The sequence below is a fragment of the Leopardus geoffroyi genome, chromosome C3, assembly GCF_018350155.1.
Source record: "Leopardus geoffroyi isolate Oge1 chromosome C3, O.geoffroyi_Oge1_pat1.0, whole genome shotgun sequence".
In the NCBI taxonomy this organism is placed as follows: Eukaryota; Metazoa; Chordata; class Mammalia; order Carnivora; family Felidae; genus Leopardus; species Leopardus geoffroyi.
Window position 1 is genome coordinate 40153452 of NC_059338.1, and position 21905 is coordinate 40175356.

Genomic DNA, 21905 nt, shown 5'->3' on the forward strand with positions numbered 1-21905 from the left:
CCGGGATTCCACGCCCCCCCCCCCCCCCCCCGGTGGTCTGCTGACTACCATAATCCATATTCTTAACCATTACATTGTAGCATTTTCTTGGGCTAAAAATTTCCCCCACATTTACACTGGAGGAAATTGAAGAAAGGCATGTTTTGTTTTGTTTTTTCTCAGCATAAAAAAGAACTTTTTCTTCACAAATGCTTCAACTGAAGTACTGAGCTTGGGTGAAGGTTTAAATTTAACTAGAAGGTTGAGATTTGTGATCCTAAACATGGTTTACAGCTGACCTGAGGGTCTGTTCCCCGTGGCTAAAAGTTTTCAAATTGTGTTTGATAGTTGAGGTCTTCAGTTTTCTTCTGAAGTTTGTTTCTTTAAGAAAAAATACATTTCTTTAAGAAAAAAATAATTGCCAGGGTGCCTGGGTGGCTCAGTCGGTTAAGCGTCCAGTTTCGGCTCAGGTCATGAATTCGTGGTTTGTGTGTTTGAAAATTTAAAAGAATTTTCTTTAAAAGAAAAAAATAATTGCCTTTCACTTTTGCTTGGCTTTCTGTAATTGACTTTTGCAGAGGGCGAGGGTAGGGGCGGAGTGCACCCGAGTAACGGCTGGAACCGGCCTCTGGAACTGTCCAAGCCGAGAGGCCTCAGCCTGTCCTTTCCTTAACGCCAGAGCACCCCCTAGTGAGCTGCTGGAGATCTGTGAGCTCAGCCAGGAGAAGATGAGCTCCGTGTTCGAGGACAGCAACGTGTACATGTTGCACATGATGTACCAGGCCATGGGTGTCTGCTTGTACATGCAGGACTGGGAAGGAGCCCTGCGATACGGACAGAAGATCATTAAGCCCTACAGGTGATGGCAGTGGCTGTTTCTGATCGTCTTAGCAGGGAGCAGAATTTGGGACTTGGAAATGTGTACCTCGGCTGCGTTGTTTTCTGACCGCGCTGTGTGGGAACATGCTAGAACAGCGTTCTCTCGCTGCACCCACACCTGGAGGCACAGGTGCAGGGTGCTTCTGCATCAGGCCTGGCATCTGGAAGGGAACGCTTGTAGAGGCAGGTGTGAGGTTATGAAGGGGGTGCTGGGGCAAGAGCCCTCCCAGGGCCTCTCCAGGGTGCTGTATCCAAAGTAGTTAATTCAGATCCGGATTAAAAAGCCACTGGCTTGTTTCTTTTTCCTCCTGTGCCTTCCAAGTGAAACACACTTATTACCTGGTAACTGGTGGTCCCACATCCCTGCTTTTCCATCGTTACTCACACCATCCCCTTCTTGTGTTTTTTAAAATTGCTTCCCGGTTTGCAAACAGTTCCCGGTTTGCAAACAGGGAAGTGCCGGGACCATTGAATTGGCTCTGGTTGGTTACCCATTATCTATCCTGCTAGTTCTGAATACGGCAAGTTGGATTTTAACTTAGAGTAATAATGAATGTCGGCCCCGGGGAAGTTTCCTGTCGAGAGGGTTTTTAAACCTTAAAGTGTGTGACAGATGGAGGTCGTGGCAGTTTCCTCTGGCTCCGATTAGCCATTTCGGGGCTGGGATGGCCTAGATCTTATCAGTGGGGCACTTGTTAAACACATTACCATTGTGCATTTGCAGGGTCTCGCCAAGACCAAGTGGCTCAGAATCTCTGGGCATTAGCTCTGAAATCCCTGTGCCCCAGAAGCACCCCAGGTGTTTCTCCTGGATTTGAGAAGCCCTCAGTTCTCCCTCACTATCCAAGGTTGGGGACTGTAAAGTTTGGGTCTGGTCTGGATTTCCACTGCCTTCCCCTTCCCCTGCGCTACCCTGACTAGCCATCAGGGGGAGCTCAAGGGAAGCCAGCTCCTAAAATCTGCTCTTCGAAATAATTTGCTACATCACAGACTCTCTCACAACCTATCTTCTTCCTGAGGTGGGTGACAAAGTCCTCTGGGCTTATGCACAGAGCCTTCTGTGAGATCTAGAGGGAGGGAGGGTAGGGATGAGAGAGAGAGAGAGAGAGAGAGAGAGAGAGAGAGAGAGAGAATGAGAATGAATGAAATAATCTTAGCTTTGTGCTCCCTCTCCCAGCTGGGCCTTGCTCTGCTGGACACTTCCTTAGCTTGGTGAGCCCCTCCCGGAGGCCAGCTCTGGCTTTCTGTGGGGCCACTGGCACCAGCGCTTCCTCCAGGCAGCGTGCTGCCTGCCCAGGAATACAGATAGAATGCGTCGTCTCGTATGGATGGATCTTGAGCTGTACAGACGGGTCTGTAAATAAACACCTGCACACACACGTACATTCTCTCTCCCCTCGTCTTGTCCCGCCCATAAGCTGCCTCCTGCTGTCTTTCCTAGGCAGGCCCTACCAGTCAGCCTTCAGTGAAAACCAGACAGAGAACAGGGCTCTGGGTGGCTCCATTGGTTAAGCGTCTGATTCTTGATTTTGGCTCAGGTCGTGATCGCACAGTTCGTGAGATCGAGTCCCACATTGGGCTCTGCACCGACAGCACAGAGCCTGCTTGGGATTCTCTCTCTCCCTTTCTCTCAAAATAAATAAATCATCTTTAAAAACAATAGCTCCCACTCCCCCAAATTATTCCCTGCTTTTGAAAACAAAACAGAGAGAACGCCTACTGTATGTAAAGCCCTCTGCTGGACAACAGAGAAAGCAAACCCAGAGGAAGTAGGTGTTCTCCTGACTTCAGAGAGCTGACAGCTTTGTTAACTCAAGTGACAGCCGTCGAGTGTGACAGAAAGTTGGGTTCTTGAGACACACGGGTGTGTGTATAACACTGATAGGCGTTCTGTCTTTTTAATGTGAGCAGATAGGTCTAATCTGCCAATGTCTGTGAGGAGACAGGCCCAGATAAATGGGGGATTCACTTTCAAAGATGTTTTTCCAGTGCCCTGCTTTGAGTGCACCTGAAACAAAAACCTGGGACTGGGGTCGAATGTCATGTTTTCGGTGTTTTTATGCAGGATTTCTCCTGCAGTGTTGATGTAGCTTTTCAGAAACATACACACTTGCGTGAAATGAAGCGCGTCTGCGTGCTCAGACAGGGTCGAACCATCCACGGTGTCCACCCAGAATTTGCCAGGGCCTGGAGGAGCCTGGCTGCCATGGGGTCATGGCGCCTGGCCTGCAGGCTGCTTGGCGCCCTTTGACGGTGGCCTGTTATCTCCTCTCTTCTTCCAGCAAACATTACCCTCTGTACTCCCTCAATGTGGCCTCCATGTGGCTGAAGCTGGGAAGGCTGTACATGGGCCTGGAAAACAAAGCTGCTGGAGAAAGAGCCCTGAAGAAGGTGCGTCTGCAACATGAGGCTGGGGGTCCCGGCGCCCCGCGGCCCCTTTGTCTCCTGCCCTCGCACCTGGTTGGGCTGAGGGACTGAAGTCCTGGAGAACCACCCAGCTCTGGATCCCCCTCTGGCAGGGACGTGGGAGGCAGGGGGTTGGGCAGGTCGGGGTATAGTAAGTGATGGAGCCTTTGCCTTGTCTGTATCCGGGCCCACCCTTGGGGGAAGGGCTGCACACACTGAGAGAGGCTGGCTGTGACTCTAGGCACAGCCCGAGCATGGGGGGATGGGGGTGCCGCCCCCGGCCCGCATGAAACCCTGGAAGTGGACAGGGGCCACGGGACGGGTCAGGAGACTGTGGTGAGGGAATCGTCCGTGTGTCTGCCTTTAGGATTGGGATTTATGCTGCCCAGTTGAGGTGAAATCAAGGCAGTTGGATTGAGAGAGTTCCTCAGGATTACGATGATGCGTTTGCAGTTTCTAAAGTGTACTGAAAAACCATCATCATTGTTCATCAAGTACCAGTCATGTGCCAGGACCCTTTCAATTCTCACAAAAATGATACAGGTTTTCTGGTAGAAAAATGGAGATTCAGTCGGAGGCCTTCATTCAGACTGGGGTCTTCCTGAGTCGAAAGCTCCACTTGCCCAGGCTGTGACCAGCACACAGGGGACACCAGGACCCTGGGCATGTGCCTCCCTCGGTGTTTGACTGCTCTGTGCTGCCGGTGGGTGAGGGGGCCTGGCCCTGACCTTGCACCTTACGGTAGCTGGAGTCTCCGTCCCGAATATCAATTCTCGTTCTTTACGTAGCAGTTAACAGTTGAGGAACTGTAATCTTTGGGTCAGTCTGTTGACTCCTGTAAGAGAGTGTCTGTAAAAGTTGGGGCCAGACTCTCTCAGACTTCCTAGTAGACTACTTGGGGAGATGATATTAGGTCCCACATCCCAAATGGAAGGGTCGAGACCTGACCAGGCTGGCAATGTGAGCTAAGCATGCACTTTTCTGTTTTGAAACCATAGAATTTACCTCCTAAGATAACAGATTTGTTGCCTTGGTGAGTTGAGGGAAAGTGGGCCAGTTAGGTCACAGTTGCAAGGTGCTGGTGTTTAGTAATGAGGTACGAGAACAGTGAAGGACAAAGTAGCTCCGAAAAAGGCCTGTGAATTGTGACATGAACACAGTAGAGGCATTTGGACAGGACATTCCTGAGTGTCCTGAAGGCTCACGCTGTTCCTTGGCTTGCCTCCTTTTGGTTTGAGATTTAGGAAGAGAATGGTACAATGGAAAGGATCATCTATCAGAGTCACAGGCCATCAGACATTCCCTGTTGGGGGATTTAAGTTTTTCTGCCGCAATAGAGTTGAATACAGAACAAAATAAATTCTTACCCATAACATTTGGTCTATACTTCCTATATGCCGGATGCTGTTCTAAACACCGTATGTGTACTGACAACTCGGAGGCATCGTTCTTATTTCGCAGATGAGGAAAATGAGGCGCGGAGCAGTTAATTGCCCAAGGTCACACAGCGGGGAAATGATGGAGCCACTGGCACCTCTTCGGTTTATACTACTTCACTGTAAAGATGCCTTATTAAATATGTTCTCTCCAGCTGCCTCAAATGAAACCTGCAACGACTTTGAAGTTTTTGGTTTTGTTTTTGTTTTTAAGAATGTGTATTACAAGGAAAGCATGCATTTTTCGAAAGGGAAAAACGACTTAGTCGTGTCTTAGAGATGAGCAGTGTCGACTAAAATCAAAACAGGTTCAGTATGAAGTTCACCGTGGCCTTTTCTGTTCCAGCACCGCGTGTACTGGGTTCAGCACAGATAATTCTATCCCTACAGCATTTTCTACTGCAAGATCTAGAATGTCATGAGATCAGTTTCTCTGTATCATTTCTTCAACTGTTGTAGAATGTTGTAGTCGGCAGTACAGACTGGGTGACTAGTTGGTCATCAGATAATCTTGTCTATTAAGAAGAAAAGAGAGAAAAGAAAAGGAAAGAAAAAAAAGCCAGACTCTGGAAGAGAACATGGCTCCAGGAGCCAGGATGTATCCTGTGCCTTGGAGCAGAGAAGAATTAGCTGGGGTTAAGTTAGCCCAGGGTGCAGGTTAGGGGAGGGGGAGGGGCTGCCTTCAGGCTCTCAACCCTTTCCTTGTCTCCGTCTTTCCTAGGCCATCGCGATAATGGAAGTGGCTCATGGGAAAGACCATCCGTACATTTCCGAGATCAAACAGGAGATTGACAGCCACTGAAACTACGCCTACATGTTAGTTTTTATTTAAATGTTACTGCAGAAGCCTTCAAGGATTTGAATATTTCATTCAAGTTGTACACATCACTCCCGCATTTCTGTGAAATCATTGGAATGAAAAACAATACCTGCCCTTAAACCTTACACACGGCCCCCCCTGGAAATTGGTCTTAATCTTGAATCTTAATACCAAAGTAATTTTTGAATGCTTTTCTCCCCCGCCGCCCCCCCCAAGAGATAATGGCATGGTTTCAAATATCATATACTTTGGAAAGATTGAATTAAAATATGCGATTCTTTTCCCTTTCATGCCTGTTCTAATGTGCTGAACAAACCTGGACGATGAAAGAGAATAAAACAGATAATGGTATCGGAAGTCTGTCTTTTCTTCTGTCTGTGGGGAGGATTTCAAAGTGGCAGTGGGAGCCGGGTGTGGGAGTGCGGGCGTGGGGGGCAGGCGGCCACTTAGTCTGTAGTGACTTTCAGGGATCAGTGCCTGTGGAGGAGAAAAGAGAGAAGGTCCAATTAAGTGACCTGCGTACCACCCCCGCTCCCCGGGCAGGAGAACGTGTCTGTCTTGAGTCATGGGTCTAGTATCTGGAATCCCTTCCGTGCATAAAGGTGCATCTTGCATGGTTGGCTTCCTTGGCTTTTTTTTTTTTTTTTTCGTCCTCTGTCTGAAAGCAGACTTCCCATTTCTCATTTCTGTTGACTGTTCTATGCAGTGCTGTCCGTGTTTGGAAACAATCCAGGATAAGCTTAAGAAGGAAAAAATTTTTTTTTTCCTTACCAACTCTGTGTTATTGAGCAAACACTGATCCCTCCCCGCGCGGCTGGCCGGCAGGAAACCAGCTCCCCACTGCCTGGATGGCAGCAACCCGGGGACTGTTTGTTAGCAACAGCCGCGGAGGACAGGGCCAGGGACCGGGCTTGCTTGGGGTGTAAGGGTGTTTCCTGGAGGAGTTTCTTGCAGTCCAAAGCGAGGAACTTCCCCATTAGGTAATAATTAAAGCCTGTGGAGTTTACACTTCAGCTTCCATAGCGTGATCTGCAAGCAGCTTGAACAGCTGAATCCTGAACGTTACCCTTCCTGCCTCATCGACACCCACACACATGTCTCACGCCCACACATCTCACACCCACACGCCTGTCTTGCACACACAGTTAACGGCACACAGTGGGATTCAGCAGGCAGAACGCATTCTCTTATTCAGAGAAGTGCACTAAGATGCTTATTGAACACCTACTGTATGCAGAACGCTATATGGCTCTCCACGTGCAGATGAGTTAGGCACGGTCCTGGGTCCTGGTTCCAGGGAGTTTCACCTTTTAAGAAAAGGCTACTTTACTCTGTAGCTAAGCCTACAATAAGCTTAGCCCACCACCTCCAAAGGTTTTATAAACCTTCTGAAAGTAACAGTTTCTCATTTGTACACAATACTGGAAACGTGAATTGTTCTTTCTTCTTGTCCGCTCCCATTCCCCAGATGTAACCCCTGGAAACCATGTGCTTACACGTGGTCCCAGGTTTTCCCATGCCTGTGCAGGATGTACATATAAATCGATTTAGAAAACCAAAGGCAGGATGGTACTGACATACTGTTTCAGAATCTGTCTCTGGCTTAACAATATGGACCTGTTTTTATTCCAGCTTTTACAGATTTGCTTCATTCTTTTTAGAGTCAGAACATTGCAGTGAATGTGTCCTATTTTATTCATTCTGTTTATGGACTTGTGGTTTTTCCAGGTTGCTGTTCCTATCAACAGTGCCACAGGGCACAGTCTTCGATGCGGAACTTTGCTGTCAGGTGGGACCATGTGGGGGGATAGATTCCAAGAAGTGGAATTTCAGGAGCACGTACTGGTGACTTTTTAAAATTTGAATAAATATGGCCACATCTCCTTTTTAAAAAAACTGCAACAGGTTCTAAGGCTGTAATATTTGTAGTATTTGTTTTCCTCTACCATCATAACGGCACTGTACTATACTATTTGATTTTTTTTTTTTTTTTGGCCAGTCTACTGTGTGAAATACTTTGTTTGAGATGCATTTATTAATGAGGTCGGGCACTTTCTCCAAAACCGAGGAATCCGTATGTTTCGTCTGTGAGTCAGCATTCATGGCCATTGTCTATCCTGTTTATGTCTCTCATAATAATTTATAAGAGCTCAGTGTATTTTGGGATATTAGCTCTTTGTCATGTCCTGAAAATATTTTCTCTCTCTAGTTGTCCATTAATTTTATTTTTCATGACACTTGCTATAGAGAAAAGATTGTTCTCATCCTTAAATGAAGAAAAGAAATAAAACAATTTTTTTAAGTCTTTGCGCTACCTGGAATTACTTTATTTAGTAGAGATCCAGTTGTACTCTGTAAAATTTTTAACATTCAAAATTGCTAGCCACTTATGGCGGCATGATTTATTGATTTATTTTCCTCTGCTGATCTGAAACGGTCCCATTATCATTCCCTTAAGATTTAGGTTTATTTCTGTATTCTTAATTATTGTGGCATCGCCACACTTTTAGTATCTATTAGGGCTAATCTTCTGTGTTCTCTTGAATTTTTCTGACCATTCTCCCACATTTAGCCCTCCGAAGTACTTGAGAATCCTTTGGCCAAGCCCTCTCTTGGCCTTCCCTCCTCCCTCACAAAGTGCTCTTCGATACTAGAACTGCATTGGAGTGAACTGACCTCTCCGTAACATGAGTCTCTCTACCCAAGAACGTGGGGAGTTTATCAATCCATCTGCTTTGCCTCAACACGGGTAGGCTTTGTTTAGACACGTCCTACACATTGATCTTAATTCTTAGATGTTATGTTTTCGACAGCAGTTATGAATGAGCCCTTTTCTTCCATTGTGTTTCTTAACATGTAAGTCAGACGGCATTTCCCCATTTATTTGTATTAAGGAAACTAAGAGGTAAAATCACAAAATAGACCTGTTTGATCCTGCTTTTTGTCCTTTCATCGCAGATCTGTGTAGGTTTTCCTTATATTTATCTTATGCTCTTGGGGGCTTCTTCTCTTTTAAAAAAATGTCCTTCTCCAGCTCCGTGCACAGCCTGGAGATAAACAGGTCCACTAGGGGTTACTGTTTTATCTCCACATTGTACGATAAGACCGCTTTTTCTGTTCGTTATCCAAAGAAAATGAGCTGAGTCCGTTTACTCATCCGCGGAAGAGAAAACAAATTACTGCTTGTTCCTCTTTTCTCCCCATTTGCTCGCCATCCCCTTTTCGCACCATAGTCTCATTTTTGTGGTGTGACATAAGCCGGGACCTCAGCGGGTCCAGGCTCCTTGTGTAGTGACAGGGTAGTAAATGAGTAACACAGAAGCGTGCATGTTGTCCCGTTACTTATCAAAGGTCCGTAAAGCATCCACCCTCTTCCCCAGGGGTTCTGTGTGTGTCGATGGCAGCTGAGGGGCTGAAATAAGGGCAAGGCAGCCTTCTTTAAACCTAGACAGGAGCTGCTGATGACACTGAAGGACAAACCAAGGATGGGGGTGTCCCAGAGCAGCCCAGGGCCTGCGGTTTCCAAGTCGGCGGCTTGGGGTCTGAGGAAGTGACAGCTGCGGGCTGGGTCTTGGCGCTTGGTAAGGGTTATCGTGGCATTTGTGAGAAAGATCCCTTTCTAATGTAGTCTTCACTCCATCTGCCTAGTGATCACCCTTGTCAGGTTTTTGTTTTTTTTTTTTATAATAAGGACAACTTTGGAAATTTCAAACGATCGGGTTATACAGGAATGAAAAGTGGGTAGAAGTAAATGGGCTTTAACAGAGTGAAAATGCAGACTTTCCTAGGCAGTTTTGCCTAGGAAAATAATCCTACAAGTAAAGGATGTAGATGCTTTCAACTGATGTAAACATACACAGCACAGAAGACAGAAGATTCAACTGTTTTCTCTGGAAAAAAAAAAGGGTTTATTGTATATGTAAGTCAATAGATATCTTTTACAAAAAAAGGTTAGAATAAAGATCTCACATTTGTAAAGGCACATACGAAACATTTTACAGCAATCACAAGGGCTGTGAGAACATCAACAATACACAACTAGGACCATTCTCTAAAGACTTTATAAAAACAGATAGGAAACAGTGCAAAAAATACTGTCAAAAGTCAGTTTTGTACACCTCATAATTGTGCACAAAACCGGCAAGCATCAGCTTATTTACTGATATAAAAAAAAAGCAATATAGAAGAACATGCATAGTCTTACTTAAGGCTTTTAATATTATTAAATTGAGAGGGAGTCTCTTCCAAATGAGAGTTGACACGAATATTAAGAAATCACCCCCTGATGTAGGGAAAGTCCGAGAAACTTCTCCCTCTCTCCCTTGCTACCATTGTAGTCAAGAGTCTGGACTTGAATGTTGCCAGGCAGCAAGTGGCTTCCAAGGGGAGAAGATACGCGTTCTTGGGATCCCCAGGCCCAACCTGGAATGCGTGTCTCACAGCAAAACACAGCTGGTTACCTTTCCAGGTCAGCTCACAACAGTCAGCCGCATCTGGCGGACACATCCCCACCTTTCAGCTAGGGTAGAAGTCCGAAGGCTTCCGTGGGCTGACCCAAGAGCTTGGGGGTCTGAGCCGGGGACTTGTCTGTACGTTGTTTCAAAATGAAACCTACTGAATGCCAATTGTTTTGAATGGCACCACCATTCACAATGTTTTATAAAACACAGACAAGGAAAGAAAGCATCAAAATACTGAATTAAGGAACCCAACAGTAAGTCCAGTGAAACAAACTTAATTGGCCTGTTAGTCGATGTAACGCGAGTTACCTAAGGTTATACGTTTAAATAGTCATCTGCATATGTAAACCGTTTTCGTGTTTTTCCACGTAAGCATCCTCACGCCAAGTCGGCTGACCGCTGAAGGAACAAAGGACATACACCGGAAATCATCTCTGATGAAGAGTAACCTCACTTTTAAAAGGATATGGTGGATAGACTTTTGAGATTTCAAACGGCAAGAAAGTTGAGTCAAAGGAAATGGCAGTTAACATTTTTACAGTGTTCACGTGGGAAAACAAACAAACAGACAAACAAAAAGCAGAGGCGCTGAATTACAGCTTTTGGCTCCCTGCTGAAGGTATTTATTAGCTAACACTGTCGCTGAGGGAGGTGCAAGGCCCCTGAGAAACACACACATGGCCAGGCATCCCCGAGCCAGGAGGCTCTGACAGCCTCCCTGACTCAAAGCAGGATTCCTGAGATTTGAGCAAAAGCAGGTCTCCCCTTCAAGGCACAAAAAGACCCCAACCCAATCTTTTCAGCTTTCTCCCGGACACCTTTTTGTCAGGGGAGAAGGCATCTGGGTTTCCCTGAAGGAGGGGGTTGGGGAGAAACGATCGGGGAAGGGACTGAGTGGATGAAGAGTGGACCCTGCCCCTCCCCAGGTAACTGAGAACTGATCACAACACGACCTGTCCAGGGGGTCCTGGCCAGCCCAGCCCTTGTCCCTATTTCACCAGATTCGGCCGGTCTGTGTGAAGAGGCCATGATGAAGGGACCCTGGGTCGGGAGGGGGAAGCCTGACACGTATTCATCTGACCACACACGTTGCTCTGCCAAACGCGGCCACTGGGAATGGGTGGAAGTCCACCTCGAAAGAAATCGGCAGTACCTACTCTATGACCATTGATCACTGCTTCAAACGGGACCGATCATCGAAGCCATCTTCTCTTTCACTTCTTCTAGTACTGAGTGACCATGTCTACCACCAAGGGGGGGGAAAGAGGTGGGGGAGGGCAGCTTCTTGGTTGCTGACAATTTTCTAGCTGTTTTCTCTCTGGTTCTTTCCATTTGCCAGATCTTATTCTTTCAAACTCTATAAGCGTTCTGAAATTAAAACGAAGATTTCCTAATTACATAATTTAGAGAGGCTTAAGAGAGCGGTTCTCCACGACCGGACTGAACTATTTTTGTAGCGGTTGTACTCAAAGGGTAGAGTAGGGAAAGAAAAGTGACAGCGGATCCATCAAACAAACGAACAGTAAGGAGAAGTCAGCACAGCCCTACGTGAGTGAGGTGCTCTTGGAATGAAGAGGGTGACATCACAAAACAGTCCTGCGCATGCCCCACGATGAGACAAAGAACCACTGCCATTGCTGTACGGACACCCTCCCTGTTTCTGTGCCCTGATTATAAACGTGATGTGCTATAAACGGGAACCCCCTCTGATCGCAGGGGAGAGGAACTGACATGCCCGGAGCCCTGACTGCTAACTCAGGGGGGCTCAGTGGATGAGCAGAAGCCTCTGCTAAGGCTGCATGGGAAGGTGGGGCTGCCAGCACGTGAGAGAAGACGACACTTTAGAGTGGCACGCCCAGGCACACGTCAGAATCCATGACCTTCATCAAGCTCTACCACGGCACTGAGGGCAGTTTGAAACCACGAGCAAGGCGGAAATAGACCCCAACATCACAGCCCAGGCTTTCCTGGGGGTGCCCCCACGTCATTTCCATCCCTCCAGCCTTACAGGCAGGGAAGAAGAAAGCAGATGTTCCAGAGTTCAGAAAATTATTTGTGAACCAATAAATTTTTTTAACACCAACCAGAGGGCTGATCTAAAACATCCTCCTCTTCCTCTTCCTATTTATAACTCCTCTGGCCAAGCTTATGGCAGTTTTTAAAAAGAATGATCCTGATGTCCCAAAGCACAACAGAAGAAACTGTGACTTTCTACGCAGAGGCTCGTCACAGCCAGGCTGCACGTCAGCTCTCGCCTTCCTGCCTTGTAACAAAATGTCCTTGAATTTATTTTTAAAATAGAAGGGCTGACCCGAGCTCTGAGCAGTCGGAACTGATACACATCCTCCCCCTCTTCCTGCACCAAACGACGATAAATGACCTGGTCTTATGAAATCGATTGATGCCAGATACTCAATGCCAGGCTCATGGACATTTTACTAGAGAACACTTATTTTGACCTTGCAGAAAAAGATGCAGCTATGTTAAGCTAGGAGATAAGAAAGGTAGTCAGCAGAATAAAAATGCTCACCCACCTGAGTTTATAACCCAAAGGCACAATGTGCACAGGCAGGAGAAAGATTGGGTATTGGGCAAGGTGGCTATTGAGTTTTATAGGACCCTATGAATTACAGTGACTTTTGGGACGGCACATTTGGATTAGCAGAATTTGATTGGATATACCCTCACTTCCCTCCCAGGAATGATGCTGTTACTTTCAAAAGATGCATCACTAAGGTCTTTTGCCCCCAGATGTCTCAGAAGTTGAGGCGAAGAACCTTTTTTTTTTTCTTGCACAGCATCTAAGGGAAGTGTCAAACATTTTAACATCTCAGAGATTTCCATTCTATAGGGCCAACTAAGATTATTTCCATCCTATAGGGCCAACTAATTTGTCATCCATAAAGCTGTAGGCCACTGGAAAATTTGTGCAGTGTCCATGGAAAACCCCAGTTTCTCCATCTGGAAGCAGTACTGGATGAGTCGTTACTTTGTTCATGAAAAGGAATCACTAAATAAGAGTATGATGAGTGTCTGATAAACTACACAGGAATACAATGAAACAGAGCAGCAGAAGAGTCTTTGGTAAAGTGTGAGGAAGCTGAATTCCCCATATAGTGCCACCTAAAGATCCCAACAGTGATCACTTGGTACTTCTGGAAATTTCCACCTCTAGGACCCCAACAGTTATTGCCAAAATGGAGGAGGAATGCGGAACAGATGAACACTACTAACCTGGGTCTGACCTGATCCCATCCCTTGTGTCTCAGCAACCTGGCACAAAGAATACCCCAACTCCCCCAACTTCAAAGTGATTGGCACATCTCCCCAAAAAGGAAGTCAATAGCTATACCTTCGCCCCACTGGAAGTAGAGGAGTGAGATTAGAAAGCACCCTCTGCTTTCTGGCTGAGGACACCTTCAGGCCCACACACCATGTTCCATAACCACTGGGCTGAGGTCTGCGAACACAGATTGTACATCAAAAAAAGACGGCGGCTGAAAACCCACAGTGATATGCCCGATGGCCAGCCCTGTCTATGAGAATGCACTACCATCTAGGTGTACTAACATCTCTGCCTTCCCAGCCCCAGGACATGACCCATTCACTGAGTGAGGCAAAGCTCATTACAGCAAGGCAGCAGGTTCACAAAAAGAGCCAAGCTGCCCATTTCACATGCTTTCAGGTTCATTAGCACTTATTTGAAGAAATGACATATGGTGTGTTGGGACCCATCCTGTATTGGGAGAAGAAAAATATTGTGCATATTAGGTTGATTTTATGTGACTTGTCTGTCATTGTAACAAAAAATGGTCTAGCTATTGTCAATTTCATATGGTCAACCTGTATTTAAGCTGGAAAGATGAGAAAACTAGGCAGCTGGATAAAAATGCTGATCTCCCAAAGCCCCTGGAGTTTATAACTGAACCTCAAGAGCTAACAGCAAGCAAAATAAAAGTTAAATGAGTACGGGGGGGAGCCAGGGGTCAAGTCCCACCAGAACCCAACAGAGCCCACAAAACCCCTCTAACCAGGCTGAAGGATGATGAAGGGGCCAGAGATGGCCAGGTGAGTCTTAGGCAAACAGTGAGAGATTAGTAATGGAAAACAATTAGTTCTTTTTGTCAATCTAGGATCACAAAGCTTGCAAAAGTTAAATTCTCTCAACGTAAGCTCCTTGGAAGCGTATTCCTCAAAATACTCCACGTGGAGATGTTTTCACCTTTCCTGATCTTACCGTTCCCCCTCTAACTGTGAAGAGAAGCACAGTCCTCTTTCCTCTGCTATGAAGACATCAACGTTTGGCATCCCTCCCCAGTGCAGCCAAATCCTCCTTTACCTCCTGTCCAGGGAAACAGGTGTGTGTAAATGTAAATGCTACCAAAGGTGGTGTCTCTTTAGAGCCCACGGGAACCGATAAGCTCAGCAGGCTGTGGCTAAGTTTTGCCGGCAGGCTCAGCTCAGCTTAAGGATGAAGACATCAGACTCAGCCCCCACCATCCAGGGACCACGTTAAACAAGGGCAGACCCAACACAGGGCCCACGTGCCCAAATGAGTACGGATCAAAGAAACAAAACATTTCAACTGGAGGACTTCAAAACTAGAGGCCCCAAAGTGTATTGAATGGCTTTGCTGTGAGATGGTATCTCCTTTTTCCACCCTCCATTTTTAATTTTCTCTCTTCAAATCCAAACAGAAAAAAATAGACCCCGACAGCTCCAGCTTCAGACTTGATACATCATCAGGAACTCATTCCAAAAGCTCTAACTAGATAACTAATTTAATACACTTTGCTTCAAGGTTTATTCCTTGGCTTGCTTCCCAGATATAAAGCATCTCTGGGCAATTATTGTGCAGATGCCACTAGAAGGACTTTCACTGCCTGCTGCTAATTTCACAGGAGCTGTGCTGGCATTCGCTGGAGATGGGAAAAGGAATGCAAAATGTGCTACAGAACCCAAAACATTTGTTTTTAAAAGTGAAATATGTGGAGTAACTTTTAAGTGGTTTCCTTTGGGCTTCGATATAAACTTTGGCTAGGAAATTGGACAGCAAACCTCCTTCTGCCCTGCATTTTGTGCATTAGCAACTACTCCCGTGGCGGGTGGGTTGAAAGGCACCGCCCGTGTGATGAGCTCCAAGAGACACAGATCTATATGCTGCCCACGTGAGACTCAGTCTTAACAGAGCCCACGCTGGGGCCTAAGAGGCAAAAGAGAACTGCCGATGGTGTTTGTCAAATAAGCCAGGAACCGCAGACCAACTGTGAAAACACCCCTAACAGTAGACTAGCCCAAGGATGGGAAGTGTCTAAGGAAAGGCAACAGATAAGGTCTTTGCCTGTTAACAGTGTAAGTTCTGGGCATCTCCTGGTGAGGGTGATGAGCTCTGTTCCACTGAAAATATAGGTCATACTCATGGTTTTCTTTTCCAGAACATACACCGAAATTCCAGAATCTACAGAGCTCAACTGAAGTTACCCTCCTTCACTGTTTCTTCAGACTCTGGACAACAAGAGGGGGCCCTCTCTCACCAGGATTCTCAGTCTAAACGAGAGAACCACCACCACCACCACTACCACACCTGGCCAGATGTGAAACTGAGTTGATTCCCATTCCGAACGAGTTCATCGGGAATCTGCCTCTGCACCCCTCTACTGGGGTGTGGTCACCGGACATCACACAGGCATGCTTTTTCTGGTTGACATGATGCCACTCTTTCTTCGCATTCTCAGCTCAGGAAAAACAAAGCAAAACAAAAAGTCAGCAGTGGAGGAAGGCACAGTGGAACAGCCACGAATGTCAAATCTAAGAACAGAACCACCGTTTAAACGTTGCATTCAAGAACTAGACAGTAGAGAGGAAAACTTCCTAAAATTCCGCTAGAGGAGAAACGTGTGGAATACAATTTGCTGTGTACTGACCTAAAAAATTCAGGACGATGACTGACGTAGGCTCAGGAAGAGACAAACAGAAGGAAACTGCAAAGCAACTGAAGAGCGTATGGAAAACGGGAGAGCAGTGAACAGGCTTTGTGCGAGACAAATCCCAGCATCTTTCATCAAGTAGCCAAATTTGGACCACAGGGTCCTGAGTGGGCTTAGTTCTGCTCTTGCAGGCCAAAGGCTGGGGCGACAGCAGCACAGTCAGAGAGGGGGGTCACACTCGGTGTGGTTCCTGGCCAGGGCCCTGCTACCTGGGTGCCAAACAGCTCCCATAAATCAGCTTTCCCAACTGTTCCCATGATAACGTTTCCAGTGACTTGGGGACTGATGGAAAGACAGAATGTACCCACCGCCTCGACCGGCAGGCCCCCGGCCAGCGCACACATCCTATTTAAATAAGAAACAATATCAAGGGCTTGCCTGTCTCCTTTCTCTTCCCGCTCTGGTCTATCATCTCCTCTCAGTCCGGCAAGAGGCCTAGCTGCACAGATGGCCTGGCCCAGAGCCTCGAAGACCACCAGACTGGGGCCCACTGAGCAAACAGGGAGCAGTAGCAAATACTGAGGTCGTGGTCCCCGGCAGGGCAACACAGGCTCCAGAGTTCAAAGGAAGGGGTGTTGAGGAGACACAACAGAGAGCTCCTCATTCACCTGGGTGAGGGCCATCTGGTGAAAGGCAGCATTTCCTCTAGCTGCTCCTGTCTTTGACTCAAACTTGGGGAAAAAAGAGACAGTGGAGGACGAGGGCAGAAAGGAAGAAGGAAGGCCACTGGCCATCAAGATTCAGAAGCCCTAAAATATAAGGGAATAGTGGTGTGTGTGTGTGTGTGTGTGTGTGCGCGCGTGCACACGCGCGTGTGTGTTTCCTTCAGGGAAGGGCCTTGGCCCTTATCTTTATATTTTAGGACAAATTCATTTTCTTGCCATCTCTGATTTGAACGTGAGCAATCAGGCTGATGAATTTCCGGCTTGGTTTCTAATCTGGCCACAGCTTCACTAGAGATGTGTTCCCTTATGCCTCTGTCCCCAAAACAATCCACCGGGCAACCTTCCCTGCTGCCATATTTACAATGCAGATCAGTCGAAATGTGGTTCAAACGAGAAGGACTATATTATCGTGAAAACATTATGCATTACGATGATTCACAAAAGTTATCCAAAAGGGGAAAAAAAATAAATTATCTCATATAAAATAATATAGGTTGTTGGGGAACAGTCTTGGCTCCCGCCTTCGGGGAGCCCATGACCTGCCTGCTCTGGCCACCCGCGCCCGGCTCGGGGGGGCAGATGTTGTCTGGAGGTGCGTCCCCATCTGCAAGATGGAGCTGGGTCCCTCTTCCAGTAGCTGGGTCGGGGGCTAAATGAGTCTGGAGTTTTGGAGGAACTGGATGAGGACTTGGTAGACAAACTTGTACTGGGCAATGGTCTGGATCATGAACATCCTCTGCTCCCTGAGGAGCCTCAGCATTATGGGCACGTCCACCTTCTGCAAGAAAAGAGAAAAAGCACAAAGTCCCGGGTGAGGAGTGGCCCCTGGGTCCATCCCCATTCCCCCATCCAGGAAGCATTTGCTCACTGCCCATTTGTAGGTACAAGAGAAAGCAAAGGCTTGGCCCCTCTAGGTTCTTCCAATCAAAGACCGTACGCCAGCAGGAGATGCTGGTTGCCACGTGCCAGAGAAAACCCAGAGGCCAGAGTTATACCCAACCGGGGTTCTCCCCTCCACCAGAACTCAGGGGGGTAGGGTTTCAGACATCTCTGGGCCTCCATTTCTTCCTCTGTAAAATAAGAATACTGATGCTTTCCTCCAATGACAGTGTGGTCTTGCCCATGTTAGCAACGTTTCCTCAGCAATGACATGGGATGATAAATAGCACCCACCTCATGGGATCAAATGACGAAGTGCACGTAAAGCATTTATTTTTTGTTTAAGTTTACTTATTTTCAGAGAGAGAGCAAGCAGGAGCAGGGGAGGAGCAGAGAGAGAGGAAAAGAGAGAGAATCCCAAGCAGGCTCCACACTGTCAGCACGGAGTTCGAGTGGGGCTCAAACTCACGAACCACAAGATCATGACCTGAGCCGAAACCAAGGTCCAGACGCTTAACTGACTGAGCCATCCAGGAGCCCCTGCACTGGCACATTCTGTGCTCTTCATGAAGACTATTAAATTATTAAATTAATGAAATTATTTGTTATTATTAAATTAATGAAATGAGAATAATCACACTCTCCTGCTACCTCGTAGAATCGTGGTCATTATCAAGTGAGAGAATTTATGTGTAAACTTTCAGGTATCAAAGCACAATCTCTGAACACCAGTCATTTGGTTGCTTGGTTGATTTGAGTTTTTATTCAGGTGGTCCTTCTGTTTTTAGCTCTACCTTCACACCCATTTTCAGAAATACTATCAATTCTTAAACGTTTAGGGTCTTCTCCTGGATAACTGGGTTGCTTCTCGGCTTTTCTTTTCGAGTTTTTACTTACTTTGTTTTTAATGTTTATTTATTTATTTATTTATTTATTTTTTTTTTTTTTTAATTTTTTTTTTTTTTTTCAACGTTTATTTATTTTTGGGACAGAGAGAGACAGAGCATGAACGGGGGAGGGGCAGAGAGAGAGGGAGACACAGAATCGGAAACAGGCTCCAGGCTCTGAGCCATCAGCCCAGAGCCCGACGCGGGGCTCGAACTCACGGACCGCAAGATCGCGACCTGGCTGAAGTCGGACGCTTAACCGACTGCGCCACCCAGGCGCCCCATTTAATGTTTATTTATTTATTTTGAGGGAGCCAGAGAGTGTGTAAGCAGGGGAGGGGCAGAGAGAGAGGGAGAGAGAGAGAATCCCAAGCAGGCTCCGCACTGTCAGCGCAGAGCCCGATGTGGGGCTCGAACTCACAAACTGTGAGATCGTAGCCTGAGCTGAATTCAAGAGTCCGACACTAACTGACTGAGCCACCCAGGCGCCCCTTTAAGTTTTTATTTAAAGTCCAGTAAGTTAACAAACAGTGTAATAGCAGCTTCAGGTGTATAATGTAGTGACTCAACACTTTCATACAACCTGGTGCTCATCGTTGACAGTCCTATTTAGAGTGGAAGTTCTTCACTGAAAATACCTTGAATGTTAAATGAGACTGCCTATGTATAAATTCTTTGAGGACACAGAAGCGGCTTCAACAGAAGGGAATTAAGGTGGTGGGTCATCGGTGTTCGAGCAGACTAGAGCCTCTTCCGGGGCCTGCTCAGTCAAGCCACTCCCTTCCCTCTGGACCAGCCAGGGCAAAAGCATCATGGAGTCAGCAACGTCCTCGTGGCCTCAGCACACGGCCCCCACTCTGGGAGCTCGCCACCAGGCAACGAGCACCCCCGAGAAGTTATCAAGGACTGAGCAACCATCGGAGGTGAAACAGTAAAAACTCAGCCGTATGTCTTTCCTTACTTTACTTTTACAAGGCAGTTCCACAATTTCTAAACGTTGTGTAGCTATAACACTTGCCATCCTTATTGGGTGCTCTTCTCCAAAAACAGTTAAATAAAGTGCACCATGGATTTAAAAGGGACAAAGTCAAGCCCCCAGTAATAAGGAAAAAGAAAAGGCATGTGAATCCTCAAACTCCTAGTCAAAATATACGGCCCGCACCTTGAGCTTCTGATGGTTAACTGGTGGCTCTTTGCCTCCACGATACTCTAGTGTCACTGATACCATGACATACAACCTAGAGCCGCCTGATAATGACCTTCTATAATAACATAATGCTTGATGAGCATTACTGAGCTGGGTGCTGAAGACACGAACATAGAAGATACGAGGACAGACTCCCCATCAAGGTTTTGACAGAGAGGCAGAATCACACAGAATTGCAGAGGCTCGGGTCAGGCTTCATCTGCCGAAGCCCCAGCCTTCACACTTCCTGGCTGGGGGGCGTGGACACGTTCCTTCATCTACTACTTCAGACTCTCTTGGTCCCACAAGGGCATGAGCAGGACCTCTCTCATAGGGTTACTGTGAAAGCTACTTCAGTAGTTGTAAGGCGTCTCAAGTGGTGCAGTCACATGATTAAATACAGGTTACTGTTGCTGTAATACTGTCACTGTCGCCACTGTCATCACCACCCCCTCTGCCTCCACCATCATGATCATTCCCAACTCACTAGCCTGTAAGACACAGCCCTAAAGACACTCTATCATCTGATAAGGGGCCGTTAGGAGACTGGAAATCGATCAAAGAGTCCTGGTTGCCTTGAAGATTCACCCCCCACAGTCTCTGCTGTCCCTTGTCCCTAACCCCAATCATGCAGCGGGTTGATGGCTTGCTCAGTCTTGCCTAGAAGTCATTTCCTCGGCCCTGCTCGAAAGGATAACTTATTCAGAAAAGAAGCAAGATAAAACACCTCGTTATGTGGCTAGTGAGAACCTAACCTTTTATAATTAGCTACTCTAGGATAGAGAGCTAAACCCAGGGGGCAGGCAAGAGAGGCTACTGCAAGCCATAAAACTAGTGCTCTCTGAAAAAAAATACAGGCATTAAAATGTCAAGGTAACATTTAGTGACCAAAAGCAATGGGTCATGAAGACGTTTCTCAGAGAAGCCTGGAGAATACCCTCCCACCCTTACCTCACAGCTGCCTGAACTTACTGTGAGCATCTTTATCCCAGGGAAAAGAAAAGGCATTTCACTGACCAAATCAAAACTATGGATTACAGACTAACACATACAGTACGCGAAGTCCAGAAGCCATGGAAAGAAGGCAGGAAGGTTTAGATAGGAGAAAAACAGAATACACAATTAAAGATTTATTTGTCAAAATCTTTGTTTAAAACAACAACAACAAAAGCTATGCATGTTCCCACTCTTCTCCCGAAATGAGGGTTTGAATCTTATGACCAGGCCTGAAGCAGAACAGAGAACTTTTTTCTCCCTAATCATCTACCAATGGCAATGATGGGAAATGGGCCAGATAAGGCTGGCTATATTTGTGCTAGGGGAAGGGAAGTGAAAAATATGAGTCATCTTGCTATCTTTGAATATCAATGGGAACAGAAGTCCTTTTTGGACTGACCGTGTTCCAGCAAAGAATGTTCTGGCGTGCAACTGGGCATTGAGGAAATCCACTATGTTTGGACACACTGTAGAGAGTTTAATCACCCTGAGCACTCACCAAGTCTATGCGAGGCCCTAATGGCCCAATCCCTCACTCTGCACCACACTGGCTCGGACATGTGCTCTTTGTGTTCTTCTGGGCCAATAACATCTGGTGACCAATGAGCCTTCTTGTCATCACATTACTGAGGCTCAGCTTTTGATGGGTCTCCAAGGAGCTCAGAACAGAACAATCTTTCATGTCAGACAAGATGGACAGAATAGCTTCTCAGGTTGAAAAGGAGCAGGGGGGAGCAGAGGAAGAGTTCACAGGGAATGGAGAACAGAAGGAGACCTCGGGGAAGGCAGTCAGGTAGCTAAGTGGGGGAGGGGATGACGATGAGGCCCTTCCTCCCCCTCTGGAGCCCACCAGTGCCTCCAGCTCAGGCCATATGTACCCTGATTCCACTTCGTCTTTTTCCATCTTCCCAGCACTGAGTTGACTTGGGACTCGATGGCAAGCTATTCAGTCTACTGGACCCTTCTAGAGACTTCTAGTAGTGGCAGGGAAGCTAACAATCAAGAAATCTCATGATGAGAGACAAAAGGATAAAGACTCAAAGAAAATGACAAAATTCCTGTCGGGTACTCTGACTCTGCGATGGGCATTTTGCTCATCAACGGAATGCCTGTCTGTTTGGGACAAAGTAGGGCCCTTTTGGTATAACCCCTATTCTACTTTTTAGCACCACCTTCGTATATATGAATTCAAAGTTTCCAAAATTAACTTACTACAGGCAGAGAGTTTACAAATCCTTTGAACGTGTTTAAACTTGGTATTTATTGTTTTCCTGGAAGTTTCCATGTAACAAACTTCGTGGGGCAATATTTTGTCTGATTTTCAA

The 21905-nt window shown here is 46.6% G+C and overlaps 2 protein-coding genes across 3 annotated transcripts in view; one reads left to right on the plus strand and one right to left on the minus strand.

The window, feature by feature from the left end:
- Nucleotides 1-5871, plus strand: part of SMYD2 (SET and MYND domain containing 2) — a 50815-nt gene extending 44944 nt beyond the window's left edge. Inside the window, exons 10-12 of the mRNA XM_045452540.1 lie at nt 664-838; nt 3141-3249; nt 5422-5871. Of these exons, the coding sequence (XP_045308496.1) occupies nt 664-838; nt 3141-3249; nt 5422-5502 (365 nt within the window). The 3' untranslated portion in view covers nt 5503-5871. The remainder of the gene's footprint in view (nt 1-663; nt 839-3140; nt 3250-5421) is intronic.
- A 3533-nt stretch (nt 5872-9404) lies between these two features.
- PTPN14 (protein tyrosine phosphatase non-receptor type 14) overlaps nt 9405-21905 on the minus strand; it is a 180900-nt gene continuing 168399 nt past the window's right edge. For both annotated transcript variants that reach the window (XM_045452537.1, XM_045452538.1), the window contains exon 19: nt 9405-17410. In XM_045452537.1, the coding sequence (XP_045308493.1) occupies nt 17282-17410 (129 nt within the window). In that variant the 3' untranslated portion in view covers nt 9405-17281. The remainder of the gene's footprint in view (nt 17411-21905) is intronic.